Here is a 16,341-nt window from a genome sequence, read left to right on the forward strand (position 1 = left end):
GCCATTCTTCCAACTGTTTGATGTCCCTCAAAATGGCAGACCTGCCCTCTACTTGCCAGTTACTGCCCTTTGTTCCACCCATGCCCCCATCCCTCCCCAGGTAGACCTAGGGTTCCAGTAGAGTTAAGGTGACTAGATCTTAAGTTGGCCAGGACAGTTTTGGAAAATAACCCTTTGTGTCATAGTTTTCTGGGACACTCTTGTTCTGAGTTTTAAGCAAAATCCATTCTGTCCATTTCTGACCATTCTGACCATTTCTGTCTCCCTCATTCAAGCTGCAGTCTTGGGAACTTGCCCATTCTCAGAGCCATAGCAGGAGGTGAACCCTGTTTTCATTGAGTTACGTGATTTGGTACACAGACATGTCCCTCACAGATGGCAACCTTCCCTCCCTGATGTAGACATAAAAATTGTATGAGTGCTGGTAGCCGGTTAAGGCGGTTCCAGAACTGCTTTAACTAGTTGCCCACTTTCAGTTGTAAGGTTCAGCTATTTCAGAAAGTGTATTATTTCCTTACTTGAAATCTGATTAGAAATAGGACACTTTTAAAGTTTTGGGGTTTTCTCTGTCGTAGTTGTGGAGAAATTTCTTGTCTGCCATAAACTGAAGAGCTGTGCATTATAACAGTTTTAGTTTAATTCGGAGCCCTTCTCATTGCTGTGAGGACTCTTGAGACTTCTAAACTGTCAGTTTAATTCAGTTTTTGTTTACAGTGGACCAGATAAAGAGATTCCTGACTGAGACTGTAGATGAACAGCAGCTCTACAGCTTTTTCTTTCTGAATGTCAGAAATAGTTTGGGATCTGTTTTGTCCTTATGAAACATCAGAATGTTTTCTTGATTTTACTTCTCTGTGTCTCTTTTTTTTTTTTTTTTTAAATTTCATTTATATTTTCAATGCCTGTTCTGCTTATTCCTCATTTGAAATTATAATCCTTTTTTTAGCACAATATTAAATGTAGAGATAAGTAAGACCTTATTATGAAGATAGTATAAGTGGAGGGGAAAAAAGAAAAGAAACATCCCAACAGAAATTGTAGTGGTAGCCATTTTAATTACCATTAAGTATTGCCTTTCTACAAGAAAAAAAACATTTAATGAAATACATTTATACATACATGTGTGTTATTTTCTGTGTTCTTTTCTAATTTTATTTTACAGTGGCCCTAACAGAGGACATTATATTGCAATAGTGAAGAGTCATGATTTTTGGTTGCTTTTTGATGATGATATTGTTGAGGTAAGCTTTGTGTAACCCTGGACTTTTTTCTCATACTGACCAGAGCGCATGCACCCCCCTTGTGTATATGATTACCTAAGTAAAGTAAAGTAAAAGGACTGCTCTGCTAATGAAAAAAGGGTTCAACCCCAGTCTAAATGAACAATAACTATGAGTGCAGAGCTGTGCCTTACAATTAGATTGTACAATACTTTGAATTGCATTTTGGTTTTTATACTTATTAAAAGAAGCTTCTTTGTTTATGATCACTGTCTTTCACCTTTGTTTAATAAGCTATTCCTGTGGCCAGAAGACAGCGGAAATAAAGATATAGATAAATTGGTTTTACTGCAATTCTTTTCTCAGGGCAATTTTTTGGAGCAAGCCATTTGTTCATATTTTCTAGGAGCTTATGATTTGATGGAATGGATCAGTCTGGTAGCCTGTTTTATTGAGTATCCTGGATTGTTTCAGGCAAAGGTGTAACAAATATAAAAATATAAAAACTTCAGATTTTTGAGATTTCACCCAAAAATTTAAAAGTTAATGCCTGAAACGGGAGCCTTTTGCTTCTGGTGGTGTTCTTGCCAATATTAGCCATGCTTCCAGGAATTATTTAAAAAAAAAAAAAAAAAAAAAGATTTCTAACTAATTTCTTGGAACAGCAGTATTCCCTTTACCAGTTTTGACTTTGTCATCTTTCTGTTTCATTAGTTATCTTTTATTCTTTATTGAGAGAAAAAGCAGAAACTGCTGGTGTCCCTATATTATATCATCTCAGTTTTTTTGCTTGTTCTGTCATCTTCCTTTTTTCCCCTTGACTATGCTTATGCATGAACAGAAGTATGATTGTGCTGTCCAAGTCCTTTTCCTGACTTTATTTGAATTAATTAAATCTATAAAATGAGTAGTTTACATTTTCCTTATAATACACAAGAACTGCATAATTAAAAAGAAGAAAAATGAGTGAGACAGGTATTGGACTTACATTGTTAATAGGCAGGATGAGTCAAGGATATTGAAGAGTTCTCTCCAAGCCACAGTATGGACGGGTTTTCACACAGGAAATGACAAACATGGAAATATACAGAGCTATTGGGAAAGTAAAAGGATTGCCTATGTTTCTCATCAAGATATACAGTAAATTGAAATGTTTTGATAGGGTCAAAGTTCACTTTCCTCCAGGGAAAACAGAGAGAGCAGTAGTAGATCTCATGTAATTTCACAAACATCAGGAACAATCTCTCCAGTTCCAAAGCAGTAACACCTGGCAGTAATGTATTTTTTTTTCTCTTAGCCCTTCTAAAGAGGAAGGAAAGAATCTTTTTGTTCGTAAGTCTAAAATGTTGACATTTAGGCCCATGGTTCATCAAGTTGGAATGGCTCACTCCTTTCTGAGAGAGGTTTTATTCCAAATGATGGGAGTGAGATTAAATAAAATCTGCCTAAGTGAAGGAAAATTTATCTTTCCACCTTTTTGTTGTTTGTAGCCTAATAGCCTTTGATTTAAAATGTGGCAAGAGAGCTTGCTTTCAGTTTCACTTTCTTTGTAACCAAAGAGGATGACAATGAAAACCAGACAATACTCTTTTCACCTTCTCAACAGAAGTTTTTCATCTTTCCCCCAAAATCTTGGTTATAGGAGGCTTTCTAAGCTAACAGGATCACAAGCAAACATTCTGTGTGAAAAACATAGAAAAAGTTAACCTTCATTCTCTGCCTTCTCCTTATTCTCCTCTGCACTTGATTGACTTACACTGCTTAGAGTTAGGAATGGTAATTTGTACTTACATTCTTCATATTGATATAAAGTCTCAGTGGGATATTGTTGTCTTTAAAACTTTCCTGTGTGGAACCTGCACAAGCAATGCACGTAGGGTTGGACTTGTAGTAGGTTTGCTTAATACTTAAAAATTTTTATATAAAATATATATAGCCACTACCCTCTGTGCAGCTGATGGCAGAGGGGAAACCAAAACATAACAAGTTTAGGAATTATTTGGATTTTATTAACTTTATATAATTATGTTAAAGTTATTTTTGTTTGACAGTAGTTTTAGAGTGGAACTTAATGTCATGTATATGTTATGCAAGATATTCTTACTTTAAATTTTTGGGTTTTTACATGCAGAAAATTGATGCACAAGCTATTGAAGAATTCTACGGGTTGACATCAGACATCTCAAAGAACTCTGAGTCTGGTTACATCCTCTTCTATCAGTCTCGGGATTGAGGGGGAACTGTAGTGAAGAGAGATTTTTATGTCTCACATCTTCCCTATCTTGGAATGGAGCAAGCACTGAAAAAAAAGAAAGCAGGGAGCTCCAGGGGCAGTAGCACAGTTTGCACACAACTAAGCAAAGAGTTTGGGATTCTTAAAACCTTTGTGTAATTTTCATTTTATTTGCTCAGGTATCATGCTGACTACACATCTCCACTGCATCCCATAAGCAAAAAGAGATACCAGCCACTCTTGCAGGAGCTTTCCGTTAGGTAATACTATCTCTGTGGTCCTAATTCAAAGCCCATTAAGGTCACTGGAGAACCTTTCATGGACTTCAGTGGAATTTGAATCACATTCTAACTGCACTGCCAGATTGGTGCAATAGGAGCATTAGAAATCTGTATTTTTTACAGACTTTGTGTATAAAAGATAAAGGACTCTTTGTGAACTTAGATTCCTGTGCTTAAGTTTAGAAGAATGAGGTTGGGAGGGTTAAGATGTAAGCAAGAAGATATAACTGGGCCCAACACAATTGCCTTCTTGATGGTAGTAGTTTAACTGAAGATATGAACTGGTGTCAGGGAGGCAAGTATGTTTTGCTTCTCTGAAGAAGCTTACGTTATTTATAATGTATGATCGGGAACAATCAGTCAAGATTATGGCTTTTAATCTCCGTATGGGGAAAGATTTGGTTTGTAATAGTTTATTTTTATTTATAAATTATTGTAACTTAGGATCTTGTGTATTGTCCTTTATTCTAACAAGTATTGGAAATTTTATATATCAATTTGAATTAAAACTAATTATGTTTAAATGTTAAAGAAGAGCCAATATAAATTCTAAAAACAATGACTACAATATCTGTAAAAAATGAATAACACAGAAGCGAGATTTCCTTCTGGAGGAACTGGTATCTAAGTGAGGTACTTTATTTAATTAAATTAGAATGTCCTCCTTCCATTAATGGGTGAAAAAAAGTGATCAAATGATTACATAGAAGACTTTAAGAGCACATATCGTAAGAAAATGATGGTGCAGTGGTGGTATACTGGTCTTTATAGTTCTTTAATAATTTGTTAATGGTTCATATTCTAGGAAAATTAGAATGATTTGGATCAAAGTACACCATTTAAAGAATATTATTCCCTCTCCTAAAAATGCATCCACTTCTGTTCCCAATGGCGTGGGTGACTATCTCAAAACCCACTCAATGTCTCAAGTATAAATTACATCTGAGTAATAAGGAGAAATAGGCTTGGAATTTCATGAGACTGAAGATACCACATTCCTTTAAAAGTAATAATACTTAAGTCCTGCAGAGTGAAAATTTCTGAAACTAGGCAGTTTACCTAGCTTTAGGTTTATGAAACAGCATTAAGAATTAAATCTTGACAAAACACCTGATCTGTAAGAAATGTGAACTATTGTAATTTGACATTCTTCCACTAACCAGTGTGTTGTCTGACAGTAGCTGAATGTAATTTCTGGAAAGTCATGGGATGTGCATTCCAGATTATGGCAATCAGGTCTTGGATGTCCTTGTCACTCCCTCTTCAGCTAGCGATTTTTACATTGTTGTAATTTTCTAAGGTTATTTTATTGATACTGTTACAACTTTTAAAAAGAATGTCTCCTGTCTGCTGCTATAACTGACTATTTACTTACCTGTATCTTTTAGCTCAGGAAATGACTTCACCTATTCAGTCAGTTGAACAAATCTTTAACAGGGTCACTAAATAAATTGGGCTATTTAGCAACTGTCATACTGTAACAAATTGCTTTTGTAAAATGCAAAGTTTCTAAAACCTTGGTTTGGCTAGAATTCTTTTATAGAAAATTATGTATCATGACTAAACTACCAGCATTGTGAAGTAAAGCTTAAATATTGTGTGAGATGCAGAAAATATGATTAGATTTTTCTTAAAGGATTCAAATAATTTAAAAACTTTTCAGCTTTCAGTGGGAAAAAGGTTAAGGGTTGAATCAGTTGGATAATTGTGCATGTTAGAAGGATGAAGTCCTTTGCATACTAAAGGTACAGTATTGTAAAAGAACTGTTGCATTACTTTTTGCTAATTGAAAATGTTCGGGGTTTTTTTTTTTTTCTTTTTTTTACTTTTTTTTTTTTGTGTGTGTGTGTATGTGTAGTTAAAAGCTGGGGCTAGTTACTAAATATTTTATACCCTAACAAAATTTAAAACATTTTTGTTGTTTCACTGGTTTTACTCCTGCTATGTATTTTTATAAGATACTGACTTTTATTTTGTATAGGGTTTTTGAGATAGTATTCCAAATTATATATTTCATTTTTCTTTTAGTGCAGCTGAAATAATTGTAAGTTCCTAATTAAACTGATATCAGAAACTGCAACTTAAAAAAAAATGAAAAGAGGCAGGGAAGTACAAAATATAACTGATCAGTATGTAAAACATTATAGGATTTTTTCTTGGCTGTAATACAGTGGGGAGTGTGGGAAAGTCGTCAGTTGTTGTAAATGGTGGAAATTATTTGCTGTGTAACTATGTAAATGTTAATTGGGACTACAGTCCCTTATTTTGTATATTGGAGCAAAAAACTTCTATTAAATAAAGTATGTTCTCTAAAGGTAAGTACTGTATCTTTTGTGGAGCCCGAATGGTCAGTCAGCTGCCTTTTGTGCTTTTCAGTGTTTTCAAACCTAAAAAGTATCTGGAATTTCCTGTATTAAGCTAAGTGCCCTGAGCCATGGAGGGGGAAGTGTGTTTAAATACACTGCATTATATATCTTTCTAGATGTGTTGTTATGAAAATAGTTTGGTGGCAGCCATGTTTTTGGTGGTCTACTTCTCTAGAATTAGTTTTTAAGTAAGTTGTTGGTTTCTGAGGTAGAGGAGAAGGAAGTGTTTTGAAATACTGTTTTTTCTTGACTTCCATTTCCTCAAAAAAATCTGTACCTTGCTATAAAATATGCATCCGAGTTACCTAAGGGATTTCTTGGATCACCACCTTGTGGGAGGGAAAACAGAAGGAAAGAAAAATAGGAGTGTTTACAGCACTAACAAACGAGAGAGACTGACTGAAGAACGAGAGCCCAGCATCAGAAAGAAAAGATGCAGCTGGTTACAATTTCCATGTATGATTTGGTGTCAAGTAATTCCTCACTTGGAGCATACGCTACTGTTTGTAATGAATATATGTACTTACGGTTTTACAAACGGTTCATACCCTGCCATGTTTGTGGTTGTGATGACCACATGCATAGCCTTTCATTGCATGGGAGTGGTGGCTTTTAGGTGTTCAGGTACTCGTATGAATGGCTAAATGGAATTGTGTTTTCAGAAGTTAGTCATAAATCAGATTGCATATCTTTAGGTGACATTCAGGTGTTAGCACATAGGGATTTGATGCCGCTTCAGATCTTGTGCCATACCCTTCGATGCCTGCGTAGGGCTGGCAGGTATAACACAAGATCCACAGAAGATCTACGTCCTTCTGGAGCGGCAGCTTGACGTCAGACGGGACATCCTGGCTTGTTCCCCGTGTCTCTGTCTCGGTGTTTCCACAAGCATTATTGCATATGCACTGTTTGGATCACGTACAGATGAAAGTCTGTATTGCTTAGTTACTTTTTTTGTAGTGATGTTTGTAAAGTTTAAAACCTGAAGTATCTGAGGCCTCTAGTTACTTTCATAATTCCCTTATTAAAATTAAAGGAACCTTATCTTGTGCTATTTGGTCCGGTCTCTCAGCTGTAGGTTTAAGATGATCATGTATAGTCTTATTATTAAGCTCATCATTGTAACTAACACAAATTTTGCTATGCGAAATCTTCAGTCTTCGTTTACCAGAACTTACTTAGCTTTGTTTCTTCTTACCTTTTTCTACAGAGATTTCCAATTGCCCTTACCAGAAAGATCTTAACTGTGTACAGTTAATGTCGGAAACAGATCCTCATAACTTTCCTCATAACTTTTTTCAGAACTGTTCATTCAAAATTAGTAGTTTTCCCTTAGCATACTATACCTCCACAACATGGATTATAAAAAAAAAAAAAAACAGGGATGAATTCTCTTACACATAAAGCTTTGTCTACTTACACACATGAAGAGGTGATGTCTTTTTTTTTCTGTTTAACTGCTGACTTTGTTCAATGACAGAATTCAGCTTGGGCAGAAAGACTGAGAGTGGGGACTTCTAGAAAGTGTTGAAAATGCATCAACAACTAAGGGGCCAAAAAGAGTTGGGTGGTGGTTTGTTTGTTTGGGGTTGGTTTGTTGGTTTGGGTTGGGGTTTTTTTTTTCCCTTATTTAAGTTGCCTGAGAGCAGTTATTTGAAACTGTATTCATAGATTAAACCAGCAGTACATGTATCTCTTCAGTTACCTTTATCTGTAAGAGGAGAAAACTTCCTTTCAGTACATGTTAATAATCTGTGGCCTGCAGTGTTATATTGCAGATGCTTTTGTGACTTTTTTCTAAAAGTTTAAATAATCCAGATATGGTTTGTTTGCTTTCAGAGAGTGGCTTTACAGTGTAAGCTGTCCGCTGCCCCCCCCACATTTGTCTGGATTGATCTTAAGTTTATGTGTCTTAGAAACTCAGTCTTTGTTTTCCCTCATGATAATGCAATATGCACATTTTGTTTTCTGTCTTGTAAGGCTTCAGAGTCCTCTGACCTCTCACAGCATAATGTGAGATATATAATACATTAGTCTCAACATGCAAGCCTCCAAGTACTCAATTATTACTGAAATTAATGTTCTACATAATCTGTATTCAAGGGTTGTTCATCACTTTGCAGCAGCTTTGCTGCTGATTGATTGTCGTGAATGAACTATGCAAGTCAACTACTGTGCAAAGAAACACAGTCTCATCTTTTAAATACAGAGATCTCTGGAATCTATTGTTTCCAGTTTTAATGATAGAGTGTAGTGAGCCAGAAGTAAACTTTCTTTGCTCTGTATTCAAAAATGTCTGCAAAATTGTCTGCCTCTTACTTTTTTTTTTTTTTTTTTTTTTTTTTTTTTTTAGTGAGTGAGTTAATTTTTAGGCTAAACCTAAGAATCTGCTATTATAGTTGATGAATCCCTTTGGGGGAACTTGTGCAAGAATGGATATATAAGGAGGATTGTTTGCAGACATCACCAGTTTTAATATGACCTGAGTAATATCTTCCAGTTTCTTCCCCAAAGTACAAATAAATTATATTTTCTCTTTCCCTCTAATGGCTTGTGATTGCTGCCTGCATAAGAGATTGTCAGGGCTCAGAAAAGGGCAAGGTACTTTCTACATAGCTCTTTGTACAGAACTCTTGTTGGCAGCATTAGGGAGCTTTAATTACAGAAGGATCATCAGTCGTGTCCTTGATCTGCATTCCGCAGGTTATGTAATCCAGGAGAGAAAACACATAGCAGGATCTGTTAGAGAATAGGGAGAAGTAGCTTTACAGTTATTTACTAACATACTAAATATAAAAGCAGCATTTCCTAAAAGATAAAATGTTACATTTAATAAAGATTTCTGGTGTTTGGAGAATTTAGGGGGTGCTCAAAACATCCTGCTGTTCTAGGGTTTTGTTGCTTATTAGAGTCATGCCTCTGTGTTTGTGTTTGATTTGCTATTTAAGCCTATATTTGAATTTTCCATCTGTACACAAATTTGTTAGGTTGATATGATTGTGAGTGCTCCTCCAGAAACAATTTATGCATATGTCAATCAAATGGAATATAGTCTTTTAACAGTCTCATCTACAAAGCATCTTCAGCTATTCACTAGGATTCATTTTTTTATTTTCTGTTACTGATTTTAAGTTAGAAGAAATTTAAGATCTCCAAGTATTTTATTACCATGCTATATCATTAAGTGATTCAATGTCCATGGATGCCTAAAAAATCTTACTGCTGTCAAGTATGGGCTGTTCAGAATTTGAATGTCATCACATTGTAACACAAGTTGCTACGGATCAACTGCTCTGAGCTGTGATCGTTACGTTATTTCAACTCTGTTTCACTAAATGTTGCTTTATGGTAATGGCTGCTTTAATCAGCTCTGATGAGATGTGCTAACGACATTCAGCTCGAGTTGCATATTTTCATGCGTGCACATTTATTTGTGTTTCTAGAAGCTGATTATCCTAATGTTATGTCACGTCAGTCTTCTCTCTGCATCTTTCATGTCAAGGAAGACTGCTGATACGCAGCTACAGGCAGTGTTTGCTAAATTACTGAGTTGTATTTCAGAGAGGAGATCAATGTTTAAGATTTTTGCACTGAAAATATCTAGAGCTTTTTGTCTTCTAATCGTCATGCCTCTCTGGTGAAAGTACTCTTCAATATCAAAAACACCTTTTTAGACTCACGGCACTGAACAAATACAACGTTGGTATACCCCTTTCTTCCTTTTTTTAAGGAGACTGTGAAAGGCATTCAGTGTTTCTTCCTAAGATTGTTACAGAACCAGAAGCATATTTGAAAAAGGAAACATTTGTTTTATACAAGATACCCTTTGAATTATTTTTCAGTTTGCTTAGAGTCCAGTGGGGAGGCATGGCGATATTACAGAGAGCGCTTTCAGAATGAGTAGCAGGTTATGTCAAGACCCATTAAGAGCTAGATACCAAAGAGGTGTCACTGTGTTTGCTCATCCCAGTGGATTCTAGCAGGACCCAAATTCTGCAGAGCAGCTGCCAAGAACCTTCAGTGAATACCTACAGAAAACTGCATTCAGCAGGACTGTACTAGGAGCCTTGCATATGCTTAGCGAGACTGGCCGCTGCTCCTTTTCATTCCATTTTTTCGGATAAAAGGGAGACCATTTTGAAGATACAGTTTTGATATGTATGGGCTGTAGGGTTTTTTGCGAAAAAATTGTTAGCTTTTCCTGAATTGTAGAGTGTTAGGGGGAGGGACTACAGGTTGAGATCAAGAAGTGTGTTCCACACATATATCACAACACCAGTTGGCCTCTTTTTTTCTATATATTGCATATAGAAAAAATCATAATTCAGCAGAGGAGAAATGAGACAAAAGTGACTGTAGTTCCTAAGCTGTCTTTTGTCTTTCTTCATTAGTGGGATTGTGTGTGAGATAATACATATTTGGGGGAAAAAAAGGTTAAAAAAGAACTTGGGCATTTAAAAAAAAATACAGTGCATGATAATTTTGTGCTTCAGTGAGTAATAGTAATTGTTAAAGCAGTGAAACACTGGTTTTGGCCACTTTTAGTAACTTTTAAAAATAATAGCATACTGAAAGCTTATTAGTAAGGACTAGAGTGAGATGGAAAAAAGCCCCAGAGACTTGAAATCTTCTAAAAACAATGACCATCCTACCAGATTGGAAGAAAAAAAAAAAAAAAAAAAAAAAGCTGTTTGTACAGACTGCCCCTATTACCCTGCATTATACAGATTACCAGCCTGCACTATGAGCCTGCGTGTCCAAAAAATGGCATCTCCTGGTGTTTATGCTGTATGTCAGATATATCTGCATACATCAGAAGATGCAGCTGTTCATTCAACAGAAGACTTCCATAAAGAACATACCTGTGATAATAGTTACAGCACATAAATATTTGTCTGTAACTGCACAAATATCAACCTCAGTTTTGGAAATTGAGAAAGAATAATGTGAAAACACAGCTGCCATGTGTCCCAAAAAAAAAGAAATCTTGGGTTTGTGGGGACGCTGAGTGTCATTCTCCAGAGTCCTGAATAATCCAGTCCCACTTTGGTGTTTCGCTTCAAGAAAACCTGTGTGTTTCAAAGAGCTGCCACAAATCTTCCCTGGAGGACCCCGGCTTGCCACTTACTCTGCTGCAGTCTAGCGTTGCAGCCACCTCCATGAAGTGCACATAAAAATTCTATCTTATAAAAGATTCCTTGCAAAATGAGAGGTAAGACTGGGTAGAAGGCTACATAAGCTTGGTTGCCTGCTCTTCTACTTGTGTGCAATAGGTACGGCAGCGTGTAGGAGTTACGCGTATCCTTGGTGGGATATTCTAGTCATCCTTGTTCTAACTTGCTCTGTTTGGTGATTTCTAACTGAGGGGCATTTAGCATCTGCTCATGAAGATTATCTCATTAAACCATTATCTGATTCCAATTTCCATTGCTGGCAGGGCATGGATAGAAAGCACTTCCTGATGTTTCATGGCTATTTATGTAAGTACTAAGAGCAGCACTGCATTTTCTGTTTAGTTCCCTCCAGGGCTGGGTAAGATCGTAGGGGTCAGCATGCGGGGAGATTACAAAAATCCAATTAAACATTGAATTTAATAGGAGTTACATGTTTTAAATACCTTTGTCGATAAGGACCACAGATAGTATAGTGCAAAAGCTGTAGTAATTCCTGTGGAAGCAAGGAGTGCTGGAAGTTTATGGTCTTGAATATCTGAGAGAACAAAACTTTCAAGTGCTCTGTAAGAGCATATGGACTCTCAAAAAGCAACATCTCTCTCCAAGCATTGTCTTGGAGATGCTGATTCAATGCAGATGACTTACCTTTTCTGGTGAAATGAAAAGTGATGAAGCATTTTTTCCATTCTGTAAGCAAGGCCTACATGGATTTTGAGACTGGAGATGTTTTTCATTGAATATTAGTTTGATGTTTTGTGATTAATAACTTACTGCAATGCTTCTTATAGGTGATTAAGTTTGGTGAATTAAAGTTCTAAGTCTCCCTGTATCAATGCTGGTTTCCCATTTTTGCTGTTATTTTTTAAATTATAGTAAGGAAGATGTGGAGATTAGAAGTCAGCTGTCACATTAACATTCCATTTATTTGGCAGATTAGTCTGTTATGGTTGTCTAGATAATTATATGTAAATCACTGACTCTTGCTAATGGCCAACTTGAGGGTTTTTTTCCACAAATCTGTCAGTTCTTGAATGTTTCTCCTAAAGCATGAGGAGGAATTAAAAAACATTTTGACATATTCGTGCATATGTAAACTGAATGTAGACATGCAAATGCTTAAACTGCAGTATCTAAATATGTATGTTTTCAAACTGCTACTTCTATACTGGAAAACAGGCTATGTATTCAAAAACAAAAACTTCTGAAATGCAATTCCTGAAGCTAATTGTCTCAATACGATTTAAAATTCTACTTGTCTTCTGAATATATTTTCAGTGTTAACCGTAAAAGTCCCCTGAAATGAAAAGAAGCTACATAATCTCAATGTCTTTGGGAAGGTCATTATAATGTAGATGCCTAATACAGAGTTGGAAGCCTAACTTTTTACATAGAGTTGACAATATTGGCCTCACTTATTAATAGAAGTTTTCAGTAGCTTCACATAAGGTAAAGAAGCCATCTCATGGACGGTGATGAAAATCTACAGTTCCATATAACTGAAAAGAAATTTTTGCATTATTAAATCCTAATTTTCTTAAAATCACTGGAGCTAGTAATGGCAATGGTCAAAGCGTTAGGAATGTTCTAAGTGTGGCATGACAGCATAGCATATTCAAAGCTATGTGAGCATAGATTTGGGTTTATGGATGATTAATGCTATTCATACAAAAATACTAACATCAACAGCAAGAGCTTTCACATACTATGTGTGGGAGAGAAGTTCTATCTTCTTTAAATAGTCTTTTGAAAACAGTCTTTGCTCATAACTTTACTGTGCTCAGTTAATTGCACAAATCTCTCACCAGAATTTAATCTAGTCTCCTTCAGATACCATTTGGGGCTTGCAGAAAACACTCACAATAAATTTGGATGCCTTTATAAATTCAAATGAATGAGTTTCAAACTAAAACTGAGTTGAAGAATGCAGCCAAACTTCGTTATGATTAGTTCATTCACAGTTCACTAATAGCTCTCTTATTACATACAGAATTTTAAATCTTCAAAACTGAATTAATAATACTTGGAGAACTGCTTATTCTGTTTTCTTATACTGCGGACCTTAGGGGTTTTGGTTTCGATAAGCATACATGCTATTTGAGAAGAAAAGCCCCCTTCTATCGCATGTAATGAACTGAATTACAAAGTTATATAAATATATACATGTAATTCTGTGAAACTGTGTATGTCTTTCATAAAGTACTGAAATAAACGTTGATGATGATGTTGATTAATAAAGCGCAATTCTAAGCTGCAGAATGGCCGGCTGACTGGAGGGTTTGGTTTTTTTGTTTTGTAAATCATGCTTTGGTTGCTGGCTGTAAATATTGGCCTTTCCCTAATGCCTCTCTTGTGCTCTTTTCAAAGAGCCCTGAGAATAAATTTCTAAATCTGGTGTTCCAGTTGCTGGATTAGAACTGGGAAGCAAAGAGGAATACTGGCCGCTGTACATAATATATGTACCCAGTTTCATACAAACTGTGATTAGCGTTGCTCCGTATTACTCAAGAACAAGGCAAACTGAAACACTGGTTATGGAACAGATCTATCCAAATTCACGATTCCATGAAAAGGCAACTGGAGGTTCGCCCTGGGACTAACCTTCAGTGTCTCCCAAGCGATGCCAACTGGAGAGAGCAGGCGGTCCCACCGGGACGCCTTGTTACCTGGGTCCAGGTACGGCTCTGGCTGCCTTGTGGGAGGACAAACAGCACACTCTGCCGCAGAATTCAAACACTCTCGTTAGACCAGTCCTCCCAAGGCAACGCCACATACGATATGTGCTAAGTATTTGATTGTCATCAGGAATTTCACTGATGACTAATGGCGTATTAGGGAATTTTTGGTTTAGAGTGCTGTTGTGAGGAAAAGTAATTGCATTCATGCCAGTGATGCAGGCTTTTAAAAGCAGGGCTGCAAGAGCAGCTTTGTGAGAAAAGGGAATCTAGTTCTGTTGAAACTTGTTTCTCTTTCCACGTCAAAAATGAAATCCAGCAATTTGCTTGGGCAAACAATAGGATTGCAGGAGCTTTGAAGGAGTTCCAGCTTGTTGAGCGTGCAGTGGGCCACCTACAAAGCAGCACTCGTCACAATAAACACAACACCCCGGCGCGCTCAGCCCTGCGCTAGCTTCCAGTAAGATACTGGCTCAGATCCATCGTGCTGCTCCTGGTCTTCAGAGTGCCAATGGAATGCGCCTCAACTTTCTCAAATCCCGTCTTTCTCTCTCTGATTAGAGTTGACAGACTGGAGATCGCCAAACCGTCAAGGGCCAGGGTAAAATCTGCAAGTGGGGTACGGCGCTTTCTGAAGAGGGTCAGCTCCTATTGCGTTTGTGCGCTTGCGTCTTGAGAGCTACAACTGGGCAGAAATTTTCCAGCAAAGATAATTTTGTTAGAAATCGATGATTTGTGAAAACTGAAATGTTTTGCGGGAATGTAATTCACCAATTTGTGGTGAAACAGCTGCAGAATGAAGAAAGCAATCTGTTTGCTTGCTTGCCAGCTCATCGGGCAGGTTTATGGGGAGCCCAGATTTTAGGACTTGAGCATAACTTTGCTATGTGAACTCTTAAGTGGCAGGAGAGCCCACCAGGGTTAGTCATGAGGGTTTAAGACAACATAAATCTCTGGAGGCTGCTGTGAATCTTTAAGTTCTCCACAAGCTAAGCATTTGGGCGTTACTGTGTATGCAGTGGGAGGCTGGATTAAGATTGTCTTCCTCCCATTTCTGCCCTTTGCATGCTTGATGTTACAAACTTGATAATATTCACTGGGATTTTTTTGTACCTTTCCAGATTTTCACGAAAGGCAACAGGGAGAAGCAGAGGTGTTTTCCTGTGCTGATAATTTATCAGTATCCAGAAGGACTAGAAACTTTGGATCTGTCTAAAAAAACCTGGCATTTGAGCTAACAGAACAAGAGATAGGATGGTTATCTTCTGAACAGTTTGGTATGAAAAGAAATGAGTCATATGAGATAGCAAGTGGGCTTCACAGAGAATTTTTGAAGAAAATAGGTGACCTTGGAGCGAGCTTCTGACTCCCTAGGCTGGAGAAGATTGTTTCCCACTTAACGCTCCGTTGTCTCACACCTGCCCATGGCAAGTTTTTTGAATTGCTTTCCCATGCCATCCTCTTGTTTGCTTTTAGCTCTGGGGAATTCAACAGTGGGTTAGTGAAAGAGCAGGAACTCTTCCCTTCCCAAAGCTGTGTTCAGACAGTGTCTGTGGTCAGACCGGGTTGCTCAGGGCTTTCTCCATTTGGGTCTTGAAAATGCCCAAGGCAGAGACTCTACAGCCTCTCTGGGCAACCTGTGCCACTGCTTGACTGTCCTTGCTGTGGAAGTTTCTCCTTGCAAGTCTGAACTCTCTCTTCAATTTATGACAATTATCTCCCATCCTCCCACCATGTACCACAGAGAATAGCCTGGCTTCCATTTTCCATGTTTTAAAACCGAAGAACTGTTATTACTTAACGTGACCTGTTGTGTATCACAGAGCTATAAATTTCATGCAGCTGCTCCTGTGGGACATCTCTAAGTGGTACATGACTCTTCATTTAAGGTGCCTCTTGCTGGCGTTTCTGACTACTTAGTGGAACTCAGTACCCTTCTCTCCTGCTGCCTTCACGCGTCTCATGTTACCTCGCATACGGTCAGTCTGAACCAGCAGTTTCCTCCCCTCCCATCTGACTAGTCTCTCCTTCCCCATGTTTGCCTTCACCTCGCTCTCCCTGACTCTGGTCCCAACTTCTCCATGCCTGAGTCTCATTTTGCATATGACCTGCTGCCCACGTCCAGACTCTACCTGCATCTCAGGGCAGATGTCTGCGCCCACCTGATTCTGCTCGCAGTTCCTCTCTCTGCCTTCCTCAGCCTCAAATCCCAGCCCAGCTCGTCCCACCAGCTCCAGCCCTGCTCTCCTCTTGCTCTCTCTCCCTCCTCCTCCGGGGTCAACCTGAGACTTGTTCCCTCTACGTTCGGACTAGAAGTCCTTGGCCTCTCCCTGCCCAGGCTCGGCAGCAGGATGCTTCTGCTGCAGATTCAAGTCTAACCCCCAACCCCAGCATT

At 37.8% G+C, this 16,341-nt stretch overlaps 1 protein-coding gene across 1 annotated transcript in view; it reads left to right on the plus strand.

Moving 5' to 3' along the window:
* Positions 1-13,534, plus strand: part of USP12 (ubiquitin specific peptidase 12) — a 37,912-nt gene extending 24,378 nt beyond the window's left edge. The window contains exons 8-9 of the mRNA XM_030042791.2: positions 1,163-1,241; positions 3,352-13,534. Of these exons, the coding sequence (XP_029898651.1) occupies positions 1,163-1,241; positions 3,352-3,453 (181 nt within the window). The 3' untranslated portion in view covers positions 3,454-13,534. The remainder of the gene's footprint in view (positions 1-1,162; positions 1,242-3,351) is intronic.
* The last annotated feature ends 2,807 nt before the right edge of the window (positions 13,535-16,341 follow it).

This window comes from Aquila chrysaetos, chromosome 19 (assembly GCF_900496995.4).
Source record: "Aquila chrysaetos chrysaetos chromosome 19, bAquChr1.4, whole genome shotgun sequence".
In the NCBI taxonomy this organism is placed as follows: Eukaryota; Metazoa; Chordata; class Aves; order Accipitriformes; family Accipitridae; genus Aquila; species Aquila chrysaetos.